The sequence below is a fragment of the Camponotus floridanus genome, unplaced genomic scaffold, assembly GCF_003227725.1.
Source record: "Camponotus floridanus strain SB8 unplaced genomic scaffold, Cflo_v7.5 scaffold7, whole genome shotgun sequence".
NCBI lineage: Eukaryota > Metazoa > Arthropoda > Insecta > Hymenoptera > Formicidae > Camponotus > Camponotus floridanus.
In genome coordinates this window covers 2,870,160-2,888,993 of record NW_020229838.1, presented here as the reverse complement: position 1 = coordinate 2,888,993, position 18,834 = coordinate 2,870,160, and the positions used below count along the sequence as shown (strand labels likewise).

Below are 18,834 nucleotides of genomic sequence, written 5' to 3'. Positions count from 1 at the left end.
GATTCCATTGTATCTTCGAATATTGGACTTTGAATATTGTATCTGTGAATCTGCTTCTTGGTCTGTAGTTCTATAGCAAACAGTATAATTCAATGGACTATATATCGAAATCTTCTGTATTGTGCTTTTCATATTTTAAGTATGAAAGAAAATTATACGATGGAGATCTTTTCTTTTTCTAAAAAATATTTCTCTTTAAAGATTTAATAACAATATATATTGAAGATGAAAGAATACAAACAATATCTATCGAATATTTAAAATGTTAAGTCGAGATATCCAGAGATCGGACTTAATTTAACAATCTATCTCGGCATTTTCGCTAAGTAAAATCGACTGAAAATTATTAGAGAAGCTATAATTAAAATTAAGACCGACAAGCATGTGGAGGATGCATCTGGTATATACATGTATATGCATATATACAGAAATTCAATACTATCTCTGGATATTGAAACTCTGCGATTTTCTCTTCGCGACGCGACAAAATGCCGCTCTCGTTCTCTCTTCATATCGCGTGGGTCTCCATCCAATCGTCTGCCTCTCATTCCCGTTGATTCACCCAATGCAAAAGGAAATAGACAGCCGGTCCAGCTGATACAGTTCCGCACCGGGTGCATAATAGTCTAGTTAGTTGGTGCAGTCGGTACCAGATTCGATTAGCCTCGTTGCAGTTGCACGAGCTGCGTGGCAGCTTTAAACGATAAAGCGATACGTTTGAACTGTGCTGCATTACGTTCTTCTTGTTTGTATGTATGAGAGAAGAGATGTGCAATCTAGAAAATATTTCGTAAACACATTTATGAAGTAACCATCCTGTATTGTATATTTTGTTCTGAACACATCTCTCATTATTATTGTATTATACTTTAAATGTCATGTATCTATCAATCTCGGTTGCTTCCATTTATAACTTGTTATTAATAACAAAAATAATATTCGGAAAATGTCAATAAAAGAATATCGCCTTTGCGTATTCTGCGAGAGATATCCTTCCATTCCTATTAATAGAGATAAAGAGAGATAAAAAAAGAACAATAATATTCGGAAAAAGTATGTGTTTTATGAATATTTTTAATGCAACTTAACAAAATTTTATCACAGCCGTAGAAATCGTATTTTTAAAATTTTTACTTCAATTGTAATTTCCAATCATTTTTCGAGGTTAATTATATTTTATTTTAGAGGAATGATATCTTTCTCGTGATTTTTCTAAATTGTATATACTAAACAATATGGATGTAACAAAAATATTTCAATATTTTATTTAAATTTAATTAATTTTGGCACAAAAAGGTACATGTCGAGCGATTTCAAAGCGCAGCTCTTTCGAATGTCGATAAAGGTTTCCGCGATGCCAATTTCGCGAAGCGTGATAAATTATTACGCCGGCCAGCAATATGTCATGCTGCCAGGTAGTTTAACGTCTCGTGGTGGACGTAATACATTTTTCTCCATTTTTCGATGTGTGTCGACCGTCTGCATCGCCTGTCGTTAACCGCTATGCAGACATCGCTTTTCCATTTGACGTAAACTTGTATGAATCGCTTGCAATCCGCTGATCGTTACAACTCGCATCGCATGTAAAAGTCGGAGTTACAGCTTTCACGCAAAAGTCGGACGAAAAAACGACGTTACTGAACGAGGAAGACGTTCATGGATCGCGCAAAAACTTTCGACACGTTTGCTTGGCCTCCTTCTACCGCGCGCCAATTTGTATCCTTCGAATGGATAATAGTCCGCCATTCGTTTCTGATTGTATACAGACTGATGCACTTAGCGTTATCGTCTGTAGTAGCGCTGAATTTTTTTGTTTCTTTTCCTTTCTTCAGAACAAGTCCATTTCGCATTTGCAAACTCGTCTTTGTCACGCAGAGTTTTAGTTTCATTGTGCTATATTGATAACTAGGTGTACGTATTTTTCAAATTGCTTTACACAAACGCGTTTGACGTAAATGTGATAATTTAGCAGTGGTTATGCTTCATATATATATATATATTTTTTTTTTCAGATATTGTTTTGTTCCATTTCTTGATATTAAATAGTTGGAAAGATATTTCTTGCCATAATATAATATTAATATTCTCCTCCTTTTCTTTCATTAATTTTAAAATACATAGTACACCTTATACAGAATAATATATTTATTTCATGAGAAAGAGAGAGATATTGTTGACGTCAAAGTCAAGATACTTTGTTGTTTGTTTATTGAGTTAACTTATCCAAACTTATTCTTATCCAAACTTATTCTTATCCAAACTTATTCTTATACACAAGTTCGAAAACGAAAAAGAGAAATATTAACATTTCTCAATCATTATTATTCATATTATTATCTCACTCGGATTATATGGAAGGATTAATCTAGTTTTATAAAAGGTGTTTCAATCATCCCGACGTCGATACATACGATCCGAGATTGCGTAACTTGTTTTCCGAAGGTACATTGGACGCGCAAGGGAAAGGATGGTTAAATTGATCCGCTGCTTGATCCGGATTGATGGATGCGGTGGCTCATTATTGGTTCCATTATATCCGCTTCCTCAAGCCGCGTCCGATCACTGTCGAACAAGCTGTTCGATCGACCTATCCTTTTATCGTATAACGAAACCGATCATCTGTAATATAGTACCTAACCGTTATCACTGATCGTGACTGTATACATATACGGTGGTTGCACATACACGTGTAATTGAATTGGTATTCCTGGGATTTTCGGTCAAATGCTAATGAAGGCAGACCTCTATGTATCTATTGTTATGTAAATGGTCACGTAAAAATTATCTAAACTTCAGGTAAAATTTGTGTATGTATGTAATGTTTGTATATTGACTGTAATTGTCTTTATAATATAATAATATATAAGAAGTAAATACTTGCATTACATATTTCGAACAAACGCTGATTAATTTTACTTCAATCGGTTATATTTTTTTATTTATAATTACGAGACTGATGAAATGCTTCAGAATTTTTATATAAATTCTTACTTTAATAAAAAAAATAAGAGCAAGAAAAAGACAGATATGTAAAAACAAATTATTATAAATTGTATATATTATGAAAAAAATACAAAAAATAATATATTATTTGTTAAACATTTTCGTTATTAAATAATCTTTTATGAAAAATTTTCGAAATACATATTTAATAAATTTTGCGAACTGTTTTCTCTTTTAAAATTACACATAACAAAATGAAAAAAAAAAAACAAATTTTTTTTATTCATTGGACATGTATCGTTGTCTCTACTTTCTGTCAAAGTTTCGATAGAATACATTTTCGTGTTTGAACATTCTTTGTCGCGTCTTAGTTTAAGAAGAGGGGCATCAGAGCGCGAGAAGTTACCTTAATACGACGAAATAGTCCTTCGAGGCATACGGTTATGCTGATAATAGCGAGGTAGGCGAGGTAGGTCAGCAAAGAAGCGATAAAACTTCCTCGAGAGCTTCTCCTCTCCTCTGCCTTTTTTGTGACACAACAATGTCGTTCAAGCCCTCTTTATGGGCGACTACGCTCCTCGTCACGGGTAGTAAATGACTTGATCTACCAGCCGACCGGCTACATCTTACGATGGGACGGTGACTTGCTTCAGGAAAGTTGACGTTGACGAAGTATTATAAAGAATCGACAGGCGACATCCGTGATACATTCGAGGCAAAAATATGGCTTTTCATCGTGCACTTGTCCTCGTTAACACACTTGTAAAATACGAATACGATATGCAAAACAGTCAGATTTTCGCAACAAGTTTTCCTCGCGTGATACGCGAATGAATAATTCGCTCTTGCATCAATCTTCTTTTGTAGAACAGCCCGCTCGACTTCGTAATTAATTAGCACCTCATTTAATATATTCGAAATAATTTGATTCATTATTCCCTTGTGATGTTTATCGATCAAATTAAATTCAATTAATTATATTAATTTAGTCAAACCGCATTTTATTATTTTTAAATATTACTTATGAGAATTTTTAATATTCATATTTGTGTGTAATAATTCAAAGCATATTATCTGTGGCATTTTCAAATATTTTTAAGTGCTTCTGTTTTTCATAGTAGTGTAAAATATGCAAGTAACATTTGATTATATTTTTCCAGATATAATCCGTTATTTAAAAACGCGTAATTATTTTGTTAAATTCCGAATAATATTACTTACATATAAAGATTGTTTATTAAATGTACTAATTTAGATAATCATTTTATTTTTATTTTATAACGTTATATTAAATTCCATCCTATATTATATAAATTTAATTTGTAAATTAAAAAATAAACATACAAAAATAAAATAAAAATATCATACTCAAGAATAGGATCGGATAACTAAATAACTTCAGCGTGAGAATTAACTGTGGTCGATAACTGTGGTACATGAAATCGATAGATGGAAGAGAAAATGTCAGTCGCAAATTCACGACAGGAATGTTAATAAACAAATAATCCGTAAGCGATACGATAAAGTTACGATTTTATTTTACGATAAAATATTTCATCTCTCTCGACTTCGTAATTGCCTGTAATTTTCCCAAATAATCCGTTTTACGATCAAACCTGCATTATAACGATGGTTCAAAAGTTGCAAGCATTCGCGTATTATCCGTATCCTAATTTCTTAACGACATGGAATCGAGCGTGAAAAGCGGGCTAATTGCAAAGTCGTTTTGGTTCTTATTCTAAGTGAGATTTATATTCGCTCGTAAAAGAACGTTCTTCTGGAATTTCTCTAGCTTTTTTGCCGATATTCTCTTTTTTCAGCAAAATACGTCATGAAACTTATAACTATTAATCATTTGCCATCGTTTGCGAATGATATCGTCTTATCATTCAGGATTATTTTATGGAACATTTGCATAATAATTTTTCAGATTATTTTTAGGTGACGCCCCTTGTTATAAGCTTCGCAATATGAAACTGCGAGATCAAACTGCGAAACTCGTATAGAAAGTGAAATTTGTTTTTTTATGAAATTGCCCTTTTGAAGTTGATCTCCCCCGAGATTTTACATCAAACAGTCATTTCTCAAATTATCAGCAGCGAAAGGTTTTGTCGAAGAAATTTTTCACTTGTAAATAATTTTCATTGATTTTTTTACAGTCTTTCGAATAGTTTGTTATTTTTATATGATATTTAATTTAACAACGTGATGATATTTAGTGTATTTATTTTTTATTAAAAAAAAACTTTATTTTTGATTTGAAAAATTTTTATTAGAATAAAAGGGAATTTTTTAAAATAAATAATATACGGTTCTGTCTCTTTTTTTCTTTCTCTTGATATAAATTGATTTTATATATATTATTATATATAAAGTATTAAAACGCGCAATTATTATTCTACTCGTATTATTTTTCTTGCATACGCAGCATGCAGAGACGAGAATATTTCAACAAAACTAAATTCTTTAATTATCACCGATTTTTTTTTCTGCTTTAAACGTTTAAGAAACTAAACGCGAAGTCATTTTGCTTTATCACAGTCAGAATGTCCCTTAATGTTATAATATGAAACAGTCTCAGGATAATTAGCGCGCGAAATGAATTTTAGCATTCGCGTGCGCGCGCAAGAGAGAGAGAGAGAGATAGAACGATGGAGGTAGAGAGATCAACGAACCCTGCACTCTCTTTCTCCTTCAACGTTCAACATCACGAGGCATGCATTACAAAGGAGCGCGTAATTTATTGTTAAAGGGGTGGACAAGGCGTACGATGCTTAGGGATGCTTGGACGAACGACGGTGGGAAAGGCTGGTGGCGATGGTGGTCCAGGTTGGGCGGATTGCTGGCGATGGCGGCAGCCATATCCTGTCTCGTTGCCCCGTTTCCGGGCGCCTCGGCCAATCCGGAAGCGAAGCGTCTCTACGATGACCTGCTGTCGAACTACAACCGCCTCATCCGCCCTGTTGGCAACAACAGCGATCGCCTCACTGTCAAAATGGGACTACGCCTCTCCCAGCTCATCGACGTCGTGAGTAGACCCCACTTAACCCATTATGCTGCCGCATGAATAGCGTTTATACTCTATATAGAGTAGGCTGCATCCCCTTCTCTCCGAGGATGCTATGGGGATGCACGCGAGATATGTAGAGCAAGAGTACTTGGTTGTGAAATAGTCCAACGTGTTTCATCGATTGACTCAAGCTATAAGGAATGATATTCGAAGAGTACGTACGATTGTTTTGTTAACAAAATCAATGAAATGCAGGTAAATATTGATAGTAATGGATTTAACCGTGCAAATTATTCAGAGCATATTTTATCTTCATATTCTTTCCTTTTCCTTATGTTTTCATATTTTTTTCGCGTTACTCGAAATTAAAAATACTAGATTGCATGTGTATTGAACCACGTTTTTATTAAAAATATTTTCCCTAATACATCTTGTGTCTAGACAAGACAATTTAGAGACTTTTTCAATTTATAAATCTATAATTCTAATAAAATGTCTAAGCAAGATTACAAGTGATGTATAATATGTCGAATGCAAGATTACAAGTGATGTATAATTCCGTGGATCAAGTTTTGATAAAATATGCACATGTTACACCAATTTTCCTAACTCCATTCGATTTATATAATCTGGATTATACCGCGCCACTCAATTTACTCAATATTGATGTACGTGAATGATGCACACAAATGCGAGGCAATATAATGCGCGAAGCTCGCTTTCTCAACTGCTATACGGATTATTTCATTATAATTCAAATTAGAAAATACAACTATTTATAGATAGACACTTGATTATATAATTTTTATCATTTTAACGAGGTTTACACATATGCATCAGAGAAAGTAGAATATTTCACAACCATTTATTCTTTATAATATTTAATATATGTCTTTTCATTATATATTCAATTATGATAAAGTCAAGTCTGCATTATGATGCAGAACAGAGCCTATTTCGCAATTAATTATACCAAATTGTACATGTGATTCAACACAGTTAATATCAGTGTGTTTTTCAAGATTTTTTTTTTTATTTGAGACATGAACAAATGATTTTTTCGAAATAGCAAACATTTTTACATTTCAATCAAATAATCGCCACGTGGTTTTCGTTTGCGATGTTATGTGTTCATCCAAAAAGATGTTCAAACAGTTGCAACGCGTGGAATACGAGTTATGCGTTAGATGTGTGACCGATAACGGGCGTCCACGTACTTGCGGTGATAAGTTGGATTCCGGGAGTTCCTCCGCCGGAAACGGAACTAATTTACAAGCGAAGGGATCCGTGGCACTCGAGCTATTAATTGCCATAATCTGATCGTCAGCAATCAATCGCATCTCGACGAGAAACGCTCGAAACTAAACGTATACGCGCGCGGCATACACATATATGCGCGAGTACCGATCAATGTGTTAGAATTACGTTGATTGTCTCCCATACTCCGCATTGTCTCCCACAGTTATTACATTCGAGTTACATGCCCGCGACTCGATCTGAATTTCGGCAGTAATTGCCTCGATCATGGATTTCTATCGACTAATACGCGCTTCTGTCTAAACCATAATTAATTTGTTTTCGGCTGGACGCTTACTCTCGTACATTATCGATGTAGAAATCATCGACTATGAATTCGAATATGAATAATGTTATCAAATCGAAATGCAATAAGCACTTGATTTCAAAAATAGAAATCATGGCGATCTACTGTTATTGTCCTTTAATGGACGATAATTATAATGGATCGAATCGGTTGCTATAAATTTCTTTCCATCATTTAACGCGATTAAATTGTATATTCAAAAGTAATTTATATCAATTCGATCTTAATGTTTTATTTTGTTACATTATTTTCAGATAACAGAAATTTTTTTGACATAATATATAAAATAAAGATGTTTTATATACTTATAAAAAGAACATTTTTAAGGAAAGATATGTTACTGACAATTAATTATTATACTTCCTCTTAGGAAACAATTGCATCTTCTATAAATTATTTACATTTATAAAAATTATTTATCTCTTTATCTTTATGTTAGACATACATTAGACGATTTAAAATTTACCATGAAGTTTAAAGTATTCCATTCAGATTTTTCAATTTTGAATTCCGTTTATTATTTTTATGTCATATAATACAGAAGCATTTAAAGTAATGTAAAAAAAAATATATGTGTGTGTGTGTGTGTGTGTGTGTGTGTGTGTGTGTGTGTGTGTGTACATATATAAAATAATGGATTTCTCAATTTTCAACGAATTATAAATCATCTGATCTCAAATGAATTTTAATATGTATTTTATGCCATTGTTTAATGAAGTAGAGTTTTCGATATTTGAATGCTTTAATACGCGTCAACAATTTTAAGCGAAAACTTGCACAATTTCGTTGCTCTCGTTGCGCGGATGCAATAATTGCTAAATACAAACGAGAAATCGTCTAATTGATTTATAATAGTTATCCGTCAGTTACAATATACAATATTTATATATGATTCACTAGAAATGCGTACGGCGCACGTAACTTTTCACTGATTGAAAATCCCATAGCGGGACGTAAATACTACTTAATTACTGCAATGGTATGTGCAACGAACTCATTCGCTTTGCAGATATCATCTATAGAATTTATGAAACAATTGTTGGCTTCGGATTACCAACGACGGTAGTATGAGAAATAACGAACGCGTATTTTGAGCGTCGCGTTATCTAAAGCAATCGCGATATTGAAAGCGCGATACTCGAGACTCGATCAGCGACGATTAACATCGGATATCTCGCGTGTTTTCTACCTCACATGCAGCGGTGCTTGTTATGTAACACTGCCAACGCCCACTTTTTCACAGCTAGCGGCTTGATAAAAACTGCAAAATTCGATCAATAGTCAGAGGCTAACTAGACAATTATTTTTCCACACAAGTAGCTGTGCCAATTTATCGTGATCGAGAGAAACGAGCGAGAGCACATTGGGATAAAAAGAGAAAATGAGAGATTTTATTTAATTGTTACGAAGTCACACTCCAAAGGTATCGACTAATGATAAGTCCTTCGAATTTGCAAGTTTAAATGTACTTCTGTATTTTCTTATAATTACCATTGCGATTATTAATCCTGTTGAATAGGAAATTATTAATTTATTAATATAAAATTTTAAACTTTTTATTTGATTAAAAATAATCGTGGTACAATTGATGACGAGATGACGTCAAGTAAATACAAGTAAATAAAACGCACCTTTTTTGATTGTTTAATTCGAGGAAAATGATTTAGAAGAGTAATTGTATTCTTTGGAATTATCTTGAAATTCTCTTACAAAATATTATCTATTATCGCACCAATAATTCGAATCGAGCAAATATTGATCATAAAAATGCAATAAGAATTGCGCAATTTTTATGAAATGATAACATTGATAACATATATGGCGTATGAGGAATGCGCGCATTAAATCTGCACGAACGACAATGCGAATACGTTAACAGATAGCCGAAAGTATAGATCGCTTAGTTCAGCAACGGAATGGTATCCCAACGGACTCATAAGAGGACCGATTCCTCGCGCCGTAGTGTTCGATCATTATTTACACGGCCTCCTTTTCAAGGGAATCACCTTCTTGGAATCGCACTTGTTCTCCACGGAACATCCATCCCTCTTCTCTCCCAATCCGCTCTCCTGCATCGATTCTACGGGGATTTACGAGCGGCAACACAACAGCAGGCAGCGAGATTGACTTTTACTTCTGTGGATGGATGCGGCTCGAAATCACGCGCGTGGTTTTCCCTTGTCTGCCCCGACCGTTTTCTTTCTCCTTCCTTTATTATCGCGAAAGGATTTTCTTGTTGTGCGAAACGTGAATTGCGAAAACTCGAGAGCTTTTATTCGTCAAACGACGAGTTACGCCTCGATCAACTCACATTATGAGTTTGCACAAGTAACCGCTGTTATTAAATCACTACCTTACGCTTTGATTAAAATGATGTTTTTTTGTTCGCGAGACTGAATGCATTTTACATCCGTTCTTACAAACATTTTCTCTCTTATTTGTCCTCTCATTTCTTTCTATACAATTTCTCTTTTTAATTTTATTTTCTGTCTTTTCTAACTTTTTTGTAAACTACAAATCGCAATATGGATCATTTTCATTATGTAATGTCATTTATTGAAATTATTTAAATAAATGATCAAATGCGCATCCGCGTTTATTTGGCAAAATCATTATATGTTGCAGAATCATTATATGTTCCTTGATATTATGGTTTGTATTAATTTCGTTTGTATTAATTTCAACCACGATTTGAATCGAATCGAATTGTGTCAATGATTGCCAAATCTTCGCGCCGAAAACGGCAAAATTGTCTGTCAGCTGTCGTCGGTTACGCGGGTGATTGCATTCGATCCATCTTTGATCGACAGACGGACATTTGAGTGCACGCGTTTCACGACAGGTGCATAATCAAAGTGGATGATTGCATCCCGAGAATTGTTGTCGCAATTTTCATTTGACAGTCGCGGGTATTGTTTATTTGCGGTGCACCGTAAACTGCTGTTCAGAATCGCCCTGCCCTTTGGCTCTCCCAACTTTTCGTTTCTTCTAATTAAACCACGCGGACGATGTTACGAAACTGAAAACTAGAGCGCACGTTCGCAGGTTGTTCGGAAATTCCGCGCGTGTTACACCTTCGAGCACCAAGTAGAGAGGATTTATGATGGGTGGCGATTATCGATTGCGCCACGATCATTATTCCCGTTGGAAGGCACACTTATCTTCGAGGAGCTTTACTACTTTTTACGCGAAGATATTGTTGCTGTGCAGACATTATTTTGTGCAATTTTACGCAAGAAATTTCGAATTACGATAACGCTGATATTTTACATTATCCTAGAATATATAATGAAATAAGAATTCGATAAAATTCTAAATAAATCGATTAAATAATACAATCAATCTTTTTATAAACACATCAATGTGTTATTTAATTTTTTTAGGCAGAAATATAAAAATTCAGAATATGTGCCGTTATATAATCCATTATCGACTGTAAATTTTTCGATTTTAGCATGTTTTATAACGAGAGATGCAGAAACGTTATTTCCCATACGAGCTATTAAATAAGACAGTCAGATAAAACACATTAAAAATAATTTTGAATTGTTTTCTTGCTTTTCGTTTATATGTGGAATATGTTTATAGTAAAATATTATAAATAAATGAGCATTCTTTATAAATTCATTCTTCGGTTACACGCAATTATGTAGAAATCATTGCAAATCTTTCGATCGTTAAGATAATATAATGAAATTATTATAAATGCTCGGACATCATCGTAATTTAAATGTGTGGGATGGATTTAATTCTACAGATTAAATCTAACCAATCGAGTTGGATTTTTGATCAAATGTTTGCAACCGCAATATTACGTAATTGAGGTATTTATATGTATTATGTATTTTATTAACGTAGTAATTTTTATACATCTACACTTTCCATATCGTGGGAGTATGTAAATATTAATAAAACTGTATATTTTTTAACATATTTATAATGTCACTGATTAATTATGAATCGTGAATACAAAAGATATTATATTGACGATTGTAAATGAAATTCAATTTACATAATTGCGGATATGTTGCACATAACAATGAACAGTTTTTAAATATATCTGTAGGGAGGGAAAAGGGAGGAGATTAATGAGCGCAATCGTTGCTTATTCGAATGCAATTACGTTCAAAAGCAAACGAAAATTCGTATGATGCGTCCGAAATTATTATCTCTAATAATTGAAATATTTTTTACTTTCTGATTACATGAATGTTTCTTAGTCTTGCGTTGATTAGCGCCTCAAATTAATTAACTAGTGTAAAAGGCAAGCGGGGCGGCGCGCGCTTCTTCTTTCATGTGCTCGCGTTCTGTTTCACGAGTGTCAATTAAGGTGACTCACTTTACGTAATCAGGGATTACAAATTCGCTTTTCTCGGGTTTCTCTTTTCTGTCGAGTAGCGAAATAAATCTCATCGCGTCTTGAGACGAGAATGTCGGCGACGTGGTTGGTTCTTAAGGTTTGCGTTACAGAAGGATCGCATTGCCTCGTCGTCATCAACCGTCGTGCGATAACGAAAGCATGTTTTTGCTCGTTAAGATCATTGCGGAAGAGAGATTCTTTTTTATTTTCTAATAATGATTCGATATTTCATCCTTTCGCGAAGAGTTTTGTCTTCGTGGCAAAGATTCAAAAAAATTTCTGAATCTGCATATTATTGAACTTTGTATAGATAATGCGCAATGCCTACCATCAATTATTGCGATTAAATTGAGCGATAATGTACCGTTATGGTGAGGATTTTTAATCCAATAATAAATGATCCTATATTTTATCTTAATAGCTTGAGGGAAGCACGTTCAAATATATTTTTCATTCTTTATCTTCCTACTCAGCAGAGAAAGATGGCTAAAGGATTATATGAAGAAATTCATAAATGATGAACTTCAACGATGCTCATTCTTTTTCACACTTTTAGAAAATATCAGCTTAAAGATTGCAACAGTTTTGAGAGATATGGTCAATCATCAACCTTTTTTAGGATTATAAAAACATTTGTATAAATAAATTAGTATAATATTTGAATATTTGAATAGTTTCAATTTTCAATATTTGAAACGTTGTTGAGAGAGAATTATATATATATTTCTCTGTGTGCCTTCATTTTAAATCTACTAGATATATTTAATTTTTTATCCTTTCTTGTGCTCTCAAAGTTATTGAATAGCCTCCCCAGCAGATTGTGGTCGTACTTCGAGCGAGATTGAACCAGTCCATTTACATGCCGAGATAAATCCGCTTTCCGGCAGACCAAGTGTTCGAAGTCGATATATTTTCGATTACCGTGTCGTGCCATGCCTCTGCCCCGTGTCTGCAAAATTGATGATTCTGGCGGCAGGATCATTGATCCCGGAGAATAATCGTTTTCGCTCTTGTTTCCGGCCACCGCCAGTGGTAATTAAGCTCTTATAGTTTTCGCAGGCCATCGGTTCAGTTTCCAATTGCTGTAACTACCATCGGTGAAACTTGGTTGCTGGTGCTGCTTTCAGTGAAAAAAAGGAGGATCGTCTCTCACCGCAAGTGGGAGGTGAGCCCGCGTTTCCCGTAGTTACCTCGGGACAATGAAAATTGGTTAGCCCATTTTCTACGACATTCGGTGAGCCTTTCCTATACCGCCTCATTTAATTGCACGCGAATAACCGTGCCGGGGTTAATCGCTAAACCGCCATAGTTTAAGGTCATTAGAGACGAGTGCGCGTTGAAAAATTAATTTCTTTTATTTCTCGGGTCTAGTTGAAATTATTTAATACGACACGTGAATATATTGCCTTGTTTAATATTGTACAAAATATTAAACCTGCGAAATTAACTCTTGATATTGCGAACCGAGAGAGAGACCTACATTATTTAAAAAAAAAACTGCTTATATTTCGTTGTACTTATCAAAAAATGAATTCATAAGATTTCATGCATGCATTATTTTTTATTATATAATGAAACAATAAATATGTTTAAAAAATGTCACAATATAAAAAAATGAAAAAATTTCTTCGATATAAATAAATTTTTCAAAAGTTTTTTTGAAATACATATGTTAGTTTTGCATTATCGTGTAAATATATTTCGAGTGAATATGGGCGAACTTTACCCACGATTATTTAGTGATCATTTTTCGGCCATACGACTCAGCATGCATTTGTGTATGAATGTTTGGCTCAGCAAGTAATGGTTTTCTCCTTCATTACCGAGTGCCTCCGGTAATTAAATTTCCCTTAATTTTCACAAGCCACTGATCTTCTCGTAATTCTAATAATTAAGCTCTCTGTTCCTACGATTTCCAGTCGAGCGGACGTTCAATAATGCGTTTCAATGGACGATGTGACTAATCTGACAAGCGCTGCCATCAAATCCATACTATTTCCGTATCTATTGTACTTTATCGACACAGAAATTTCTTTATCAGAATCTATAATAATGCATTAAAATACAGCATAAAATTGATGCGATAGATAATTCAATAATTAATGAGATACACATACACACACATATGACATTTATATATATAAATCTTTCAAATATTAAATATTTTATTATATATGTTTTAATTTTGTAATTTTTACGAATCATTAATTATACGTCGTGCAATAGTGGACCGAAGCTTATAATTCTTACGAATAAAACCTTTTAAATAGCATTCTGTACACGCGTGTCATCAATTTCTGTGTATCAGAAATGGATGACGGTATGATCGATGATCTCTCGATAACGAGGATTAATACTACTGGTAATTGAGTTCCCTGTAATGGCACATGTTCCGTTGTATTAATAATACGAGCATTTCGGCTTTAAACTTCTAGGGATTTCCAGGTTGTCCGTTGAATGCATTTAATCGAAATAACTAAAGCTCGATAAGCCTCCAGAGTGAAATCTACGAAGATGATTGAATTTAAGAGGACTCGTATATCGAATCGTAAATAACTGACGGACTTCAGGGGAAAAGATCACCTTTGTCAATATACGTTGCTTGATCAATCCGAGCAGAAATTTTATCTGTTTACATATTGCATTCTCGAATGGAAATTAACTTGATCGAACAATTAAATAACGTTGATGGATCATGGATAATAAAAAATGATGTGATGAAAAAGTAAATTTATTATAAAAGTTAATAATATTGCTGTCTTCCTTCTCCTGCGATACACCGATGTCTAAGAGACGAATTTATTAAAAAGGTTTTTTGATAGATGAGTTTCTTTTATGCGTTCGAGGTGTTCTGAATTATGGGAATAATGAAATTAGGTGCCTTCCCTCTCAGGCTTTGCCACGACGTCTTACGTCACCAATTAACAGGAAATCCACTTTACTTCTTGTCACGTCATATTGCATTAAGATTTGCACTTCGATATAGCTGTTACTCGCGAGAATAGATAAATCGCGTTGCTGGCTAATAGAATCTCCAAGAAAGCACGATGTTCGGAACAAATCCGAAATATCTTTAGAGCAGAGAAGGCTTTAATCAAGAATTGAATCATAATTTTTCTAGATCTTAATTATAACGAAAGATTTGACTCTGCAGCTTCGAAATATGCATCGCGCTAAATACTGCTGGCACTAGTTAGCTTCTAGCATTTTAATAAATTCTATAAAATTTTGATTTATTTCTATATAAATAAATTTTATAGAATATCTAACGCGATATATATAATATCGATTTTCCGAGAGAACGAATAATATTTACTTTCATTAACAGTGTCAAATCATATTTACTTTTATTAACTGCGCGATGCAATTTTCGCAAACAAAGCCGCTGGCGGACGATTTATCGATGCGAGACGGCATCGTCGACATGCGCGAGATCAAATTGTTTATTACGGCATCGCAATGGTGCGACACTCGCGTTTAAAGGATGCCAATTTATGCGTCGCACTGACGCTAAGCAACGGCACGTAAAATCCGGAACGCTCGCGAATGCAAATGACCATTCGGGGCTAATGATCGAGGTTGAGAGAGAGAGGAAGACAAAAAGAGAAAGAGAGAGGGGGAAAAAAGAGCGAGGACAGAGAGAAAGAGAGAGAGGGAGAGAAAGAAAATGGCCGCTAAAATTGAAAAGCGCCTTGTCGGACGGTCACGTAATGCGAGATCACTCCTGTAATCCGGCCATTGCTCTGCGGAATGTGGATGGATGTTTAAAGCGCGCCGCACCGCCTCGCTCAAAATCGTCCAATTTGGGTGCCGAACATCCGCCCACGTTCGGCCTGTTAAAGCCATAGGGAACTTAATTATCCTAGCTGTCCTGTAACGAGGGTGAGGAGGAAAGAGGATCCCGTTTCCGTTGAATCTCGTCGTCATTCGTCCGCGCGTTGCCAGCAGCGCCGATTTGTTACGGATATAGTTACTTGATATAGCTGCTTAAAGTCGCTTTCTGGATCGCTGTCGCCTCGTAATATATTGGAGAGCTGTCATTGATAATCACCGCGGTACTTCGTGACTATAGGTTGCCTCTAGTTTAAACGCGGGTCTGAGGTGTGTCACGTTCAGGAGAATTGGAATTGGAAATTGATATCTCCTGAGTAATATATTTGCCTCGCGCCGCTTTGTACCTAAGCCTATTGTCAGATTAAATCGATTCTAATAAATTGAAATTAATAAGAAATGTTGATTTATCGTAATTGCATTTATACAAACATATATATTGATATCAATAAATTCACGACAAAGTCTTGCAGAAATCTATTAAAATAAAATTACAAATTCTTTAAAGACTGTATATAAAATAATACAGAGAAAAATTTTTAATATACCGATGATTACATCGTCGATATAAATCTAATCAAATTCTTATACGTCAATTTTTACGTAGTGTTTACTTGTCTCCGAATTAACTTCGTATCGTTATAATGATGACTTTTGTAACAACTAAATTACGTATTTTTCGGAGATTTGTATATTTTCTTAGTTCTTTATATGTCTATGTTTATAATATATTTCAATATGCGTCCCTGATATGTTATACGTTGTCATCCTACGGATGTACGATATAATATAATCCCGGATAAGAAAGGCGCGCGTGATTCGCAGCAAGTATCGTCGGGGAATTTTTATTCGCCGCACGCACAACGGCAAAATGTGCGGATGCGTTAAATATAAATGAAGCCCGATATGAAGGTTGGTTAACCCGCGGTAGAGGCTTTCAATGTTTGCACGACCTCGACAACCCCGAAGCCCGCCCCTTCACCTACCCTGTAATAATCTCCACGGATTTACGAGTCGTTCCATTCGAGAATCACGTCAGCTTATATGTGGAATTATGCCGCGCCGCAGGATTACGGTTTATAGATGCGTAGAAACGCAAAGCCGTCCTACGCGACTTTCGCGTTCCTCGCGCTCTTTGTCGAGAAAAATCGCACGGAAGAAACGTGCTCGCGATTATCGATACATGATACGGATTATGGCGACGAATCTGTGACACATTGACATTCGCGATTTTGTTTGCATATTTAAAATACGACGAACGTAAAGTTTAATTTTCGAACGTATACGATGTGTCAGCGTTAAAAGAAGATGATTTTTTTCACGCTCCTTGTCGATGAAAGCTACGGTATTGAAATTACACACGCAGAATTTTCCCTTTGCCAGCTACTATAAAGATGATGGCTACGACGCGAATGGAAAAGTCGAAGAGGATGGGACGGCTTTTTTCTCGAAGGGAAAAGTAATAAGATCGCGTTACGATGCATTAGCTTCGAGCGGATTAATACGCAATTTTCCTCGGTGCAGCTCCATCAGATATATAACTTTTCGTGTCTGAGAGCGCTCTGTGGACCTTTTCCAATTTCCTGTTGTAGCTCGCCACAGGCGAATATAATCCGGGGAAGATATAATATCTACAGTAGCTACATGGAATATTTTGCATAAACACGTCGGTAGCGTAACTTAAAATGATATTGTATGGGAAATATTAAAGTAAAAGAAGATTCATTTACGAAAGAAACTTGATCTGCTTTGTTCTTCTCGAATTTTGAAGACCGTATCTTTCGCAAGGTTTTCTTTTTTCTCCTCTATTTTAAGATCTGCGGCTTATTTCTTCATATAAAGCATCTTATACATTCCCGGGTAAAAAGTAAGCGTGATTGTGACGCACAGTTGTGCCTAAAAAGGATTAAAACCACGCATTAAAAATAAAAATCAACGACGACGTATCTTTTTTTTTGACATGACATTTTAGATCCATTAAGTTATGGCATTCTACGACTATATCTGACGCCGTGTACTGGAAATATCGATTTTTGCATAAAAAAGTGGCTTGGAAAACAAACATGCGCATATCGTAACATTGAAGAAATATAACTTCCGGCGTTATAATCTCGTAATCATCGAGACTCGATTATTTGTCATTGTCCAATAGAAAAATTTCTGTCACGTCGCATATATATATTAGTTAAAGGCGATTTAGAAAGAGATACTTGTTTTCATTTGTGTAAACGGTTTTGATGAAACGGTTGAATAACGTTTCAGTTATTAAAACTTTAAATGTCAAGTTACTCTCTTTAATATTACACAAATTTTTTTAATTTACTTACAATTAATTAAAGTCATATAACTTGGATTTTTCAAGAAATTATTTTTCAATTTTAATATTTTCAAAATAATTATATAAATATAGATATTTCAACCTTGTAAGAAATTTTTTAATTTGATATGTTGTTAATATCTATAGACAATTTTTTACAATAATAAAGTGTTTTATTATTTTCAACTCGCAAAATTGTCTCTTAAATTATTAAAATTTGCAAAGACAATAAATTATGAATTAAAAATAGAAAAAAATATATCATAAAGTATTAAAATTGCAACAAATGCGTTGAGCAAGAAAAACCAATTTTTCTCGGACGGACAACATTGCAGTTGTACATGCAGTTGTACTTTTACGTTACCATTCCAAGTAGAAAAAGAGCCACTGCTATACGTTTTTGATAGTCCATTTCTAGCCAACTTGCTTCAACTCATCACGGATTCCTCGCACCTTCTTTGCCTGCCGTAATCGTATTTTTTTCTACGTATTAAACCAGCAGCCATCTCTTCTTCCTCCTTATCTCCCCCCGCGAGCAACTCCGTTGTCCTCGCGCGCCTGTCGCCCATTTTTCCCCAACTTTTTTCTAACTCCTTTTCCATCTCATAATTCCCATTCTCGTATGGCCGAACAAAGGAGGATATCCGTTCCCTCGCTCCTTGCGGACGTCGAGACAACGCCGTCTGCCCATTGTCGACTTTCTTTTCGCATCGGCTAACTTCCGTTTTCTTCGTGCAATTTTCACCGTTATTCCGTCTTCATCCGCGCCG

General features: G+C 34.8%; 1 protein-coding gene across 1 annotated transcript in view; it reads left to right on the top strand.

Moving 5' to 3' along the window:
* The window catches only part of LOC105248416 (acetylcholine receptor subunit alpha-like 1), a 127,978-nt gene that overhangs the window by 42,972 nt on the left and 66,172 nt on the right, over nt 1-18,834 (top strand). Inside the window, exon 2 of the mRNA XM_011253181.2 lies at nt 5,696-5,971. Within this exon, the coding sequence (XP_011251483.1) occupies nt 5,714-5,971 (258 nt within the window). The 5' untranslated portion in view covers nt 5,696-5,713. The remainder of the gene's footprint in view (nt 1-5,695; nt 5,972-18,834) is intronic.